A 4,319-nucleotide genomic window follows, 5' to 3' on the forward strand; every position below is an offset into this window, starting at 1 on the left:
CTTTTGAGTAATCATAATTTCCAATTAATCGAATAATTGAGTTATTTACTTTATGATTAATTAAAATTTTGAGTAATCAATTAATCGCACAGCCCTAATTTCAATTAAATTTGGAATATAGATATAATATTCTAACATATAAAATATTTTTTGGACTTGCCACCTCTTTCAAAAAAAACCCGATTAATTAACAAGTTTAACAAAATATTAGCAAGCGAAAGCGGTTCAGCAACTATATATTTCGGAAGTATTTTGTAATAGGGTTGCCGCCTGTTAAAAAAGTTTAAATCAATTCTTTGAAAAAGTTTAAACGAAATATTTTAATGTGGGTATCAAACGAGAATGCCTTATTGTAGAAATATTTTTAGAGAGTTGCCATCTTTTCAAAAAGTTAAAATCAATTTAAATAACAGGTTAAACAATTTTTTTCTGCGTAATTTTGCAGAACTTTCTTTTTCCATCTTAGGAACTCTAGAACATTTGAAAATCTACTCTGAATACTTTTAATTTTTATTTTTTTCACACATTCAACTTTTTCGACTTTTTTTCGACAATTTACGCGTTTTGCATTTTTTTTCGACCTTATTCATTTCGAAAGCATACGATTTCGACATTTTGCGTTTCGGTTAAACATTATTTAAAAAATTTTTAAATTTCGACATTTCTCTTTCGACATTTTTATTTTCGACTTATCGTACGGATCCCGTAATTGATTAATGGAACGAATGAACTTACTCGAGTAATCGAATAATCGCACATGCCTAGTATGTACATATCGTTGCCTTAATATAAAAAGACCCTATCTAAAATGTTTATGTTTTTACAGAGTAGTCAAAAATCTTAATAAAAAAAACTAAAGTTCTGAAGTTGGAATTTCCAGGGACCGAACATAACAGTTATTGATGAAAACTGTCATGGAAAAATTCACTATGAAGGAAATGTTCTACAACTAAGTGAAACATACAAATCGATTTCGTTTTGCACCGAGACTCAAATTTGAAAATAAATTTTTATTTGCAATTTTTATGCAAAATTTAAAAAATAACAATTATATTTGGTTTTTATATTATAAATCCAAAATAACAATTATTTTATATTATATTATATTATTATATTATATTATTTTATATTTATATTATATGGCTTAGATAACAGTTATTGAAGAGTTTTATTTATAAAAGTCATCAATAAAAATCAGTCAGTGGCGTTTACTTTTAAAAGTCATTAATATAAATCAGTGACCGACTTCTATTTTTGAAATCAATCATATAAAAGTCATTAACATTTTTCGCAGTTAAGGTGTTGGAAAACAAAAGTTTACTACGACTTATTCAAATGACTTTTATAAGTATGATTGAAAAAATAAAGATCAGTGACTGATTTTTATTTATGACTTTTATAAATAAAAGTCTTCGATAACTGTTATTTAAGATATATAATTTAATAATCAAAAATAACTGTTATTTGCAGATTATTTAAATAAAAATCAAAAATAATTGTTATTTTCGATTTATAAAATAAAACTCAGAAATAACGGTTACTTAAATAGTAATTAAATAAAAGTGAAAAAATAATTGTTAAAGAGTGATTTTTTTAATAAAAGTTGTAACTGTTACGGTCCCTGGGAATTTCTTTAAAATCCTGGGTTTAATAAATACGAACACTAGTTTATTGATGTATGCGGTTGTTTTAAATTCTGTTAGGCCTTTAGTGAGTAATCTACCGACCATTGCACAAAGCTAATTTGGAAAGAGAATGAGTTATTGCCTTTCTATATAAAGGTAAGATTNTTTATTTTTCCATGGACATTGTCATTGCCAAGTTTTTGGCTTTTTCGATAGCATCATTTATATCCCCGACCATATAAAAGGCAATTTCCGGCAATTCATCCAACTCTCCATCGAGAAGGCGTTTGAAACCTTCTACAGTTTTTGCAATGGATACCATTTTCCCTGAATGTCCCGTAAAAACTTCTGCGACTTGGAATGGTTGTGATAGAAAACGTTGAATTTTGCGTGCCCGAGCTACAGTTAACTTATCATCTTCAGAGAGTTCATCCATTCCAAGAATGGCAATGATATCCTATAACAAACGGCTTTAGTAGCAAACTCAAATAAACAAATTCCTTAAGAACCTGTAGGGATTTATATGATTGTAGTGTCTTTTGTACTCCTCTAGCTACATTATAGTGATCATCGCCTACTATGGATGGATCCATTATCCGTGAAGAGGAATCTAGAGGATCCACTGCAGGGTAAATTCCTAACTCGGCAATAGCTCGTGACAATACTGTAGTGGCATCCAAGTGTGCAAAGGTAGCAGCGGGTGCTGGATCAGTGAGATCATCAGCTGGCACATACACGGCTTGTACGGAAGTAATAGACCCGTTCTTCGTACTAGTAATACGTTCTTGCATGGAACCTAGTAAAGTTAAGATGATGTCCGCAAATATTTTTTTATGAAAGAGCGTCGCTTCTCACCCATGTCTGTACCCAAGGTTGGTTGATACCCAACAGCGGACGGTATGCGTCCCAGTAAAGCAGAAACTTCAGCACCCGCCTGAGTAAAACGGTAAATATTATCAATAAATAGCAGCACGTCTTGGCCATCCATGTCGCGGAAATATTCGGCTAAGGTTAGGCCAGTTAATACGACACGCGATCGTGCTCCAGGTGGTTCATTCATTTGTCCATATACCAGAGCCACTTTTGAACTGTCATCCTCTATTGAAATCACCTTGGACTCAATCATTTCCATGTATAGGTCGTTACCTTCCCGAGTACGCTCACCAGCGCCTACAAATACGGAATACCCTCCATGTTTCTTAGCGACGTTGTTGATTAACTCCATGATGAGTACTGTCTTCCCTACACCAGCACCTCCGAACAAACCGATTTTCCCTCCCTTTACATATGGCGCCAAGAGATCAATAACCTTGATGAACAAACATGTTAAGTAAAAAAAGAAAAACATTTTTAAGGTTTGAAGAGTTATTGATTAACCTTAATTCCGGTTTCCATTAATGTGGGATTTACATTTAACTCTATCATTTCCGGTGGGTCTGCATGTATAAATGAATGAAAATCAGACTGAATAGGACCACGTTCATCAATTGGATCGCCAACAACATTCATGATACGTCCTAAGCACGCTTTTCCCACAGGAACTCTTATGGGATATCCTGTGTCCAATACCTTTTGGCCACGATGCAGTCCTTCTGTGCTGTCCATTGCGACTGATCGAACGGTACCGTCTCCAAGGTGATGAAACACCTAAGAGAATGAGAAAAGCCTTTCCAGTCTGTTGATACATCTATACTGTACAATACTTCTAAAACTAATTTTCCGCCAGGATATTCTGGTACAACCATTGCATTCATAACTTCGGGGACGTTATTTTCAAAAATTACATCCACTACTGGTCCAATGATAGCAGAAATGTATCCAACAGCCCCGGGTTTGGAACGTATTCCTTTTATTTTTTGTTTGTTTCTGAAATCGTTTGAAGAGTTCTCCTCTTTTTCAGTCATTTGCAGTCCCTCTTCCACATCTTTATTTTTATTTTCTGCTTTCACATTTTCACACCCGTGGTCATTCCTTTCATCATGAGCATCGTCATTTACTTAAGGAAAAATAGTCTGATTTGTGAAAGCGTTTGAAGGTGAATTACTTACCAGATCCGGAAAATTCTCGCTTAATGGTTGCCTTAATACCAGGTTCTCTGAACATTTGCATATTAAAACATTTTCCATATTGAGAAGTTTGAAAGGATAGGCTCTTGGAAACTTTGTAGGAATTAAGTAAAATTTAATTAAAAATAATTTTATAGAATTTAAATTGTGACTTACCAACAGCGGGGCGTAAAAAATTTATCCAAAGACAAGCCATAATTAGATTTGATAAAGTAAAATCATGGAATATTGTTTGTCGTTTACGGACGGTTATTTTTTTCAAATATTAGTTGACAGAAAAATATATGTACATTTGGTCGATTATATGACTGGCACCGTTACATTCGTACGCATTTTTTCTACAGTATGAATCAATTGCCTATTAAATCGTCGCTGGAATAAAGAAACATTGTAAATGCCACATACACTATTATTCGATAATCGTACCATTGGATAGACATATCTTTAATCTATTAGAAAAATCTTTAGTTTTCTTAAATATCTTTTTGGATCACGAACTTATTCGCGGAAAACGAAATTTTATAACAGTGAAGGTACTAAAATTGTTTACAAATAGTGTATAGTGCACTTGGACTATTATTAAGAAAATCCCAAAGAAATTCTTGTAATATTAAAATAACGTTAGAGT

The 4,319-nt window shown here is 32.8% G+C and overlaps 1 protein-coding gene across 1 annotated transcript; it reads right to left on the minus strand.

The window, feature by feature from the left end:
* Window positions 1-1,791: 1,791 nt before the first annotated feature.
* On the minus strand, window positions 1,792-3,887 carry LOC108378031 (ATP synthase subunit beta, mitochondrial-like). Its single transcript, XM_017634328.1, has 7 exons — window positions 3,848-3,887; window positions 3,674-3,784; window positions 3,329-3,621; window positions 3,003-3,272; window positions 2,481-2,934; window positions 2,135-2,421; window positions 1,792-2,082 (listed from the first exon to the last, which is right to left on the minus strand). The coding sequence occupies exons 1-7, from the start codon at window positions 3,885-3,887 to the stop codon at window positions 1,792-1,794; spliced, it is 1,746 nt and encodes a 581-aa protein (XP_017489817.1).
* Window positions 3,888-4,319: the final 432 nt, after the last annotated feature.

Source organism: Rhagoletis zephyria, unplaced genomic scaffold (genome assembly GCF_001687245.7).
Source record: "Rhagoletis zephyria isolate East Lansing unplaced genomic scaffold, Rhagoletis_zephyria_1.1 Rzeph_scaffold_13207, whole genome shotgun sequence".
NCBI classification, from domain to species: domain Eukaryota; kingdom Metazoa; phylum Arthropoda; class Insecta; order Diptera; family Tephritidae; genus Rhagoletis; species Rhagoletis zephyria.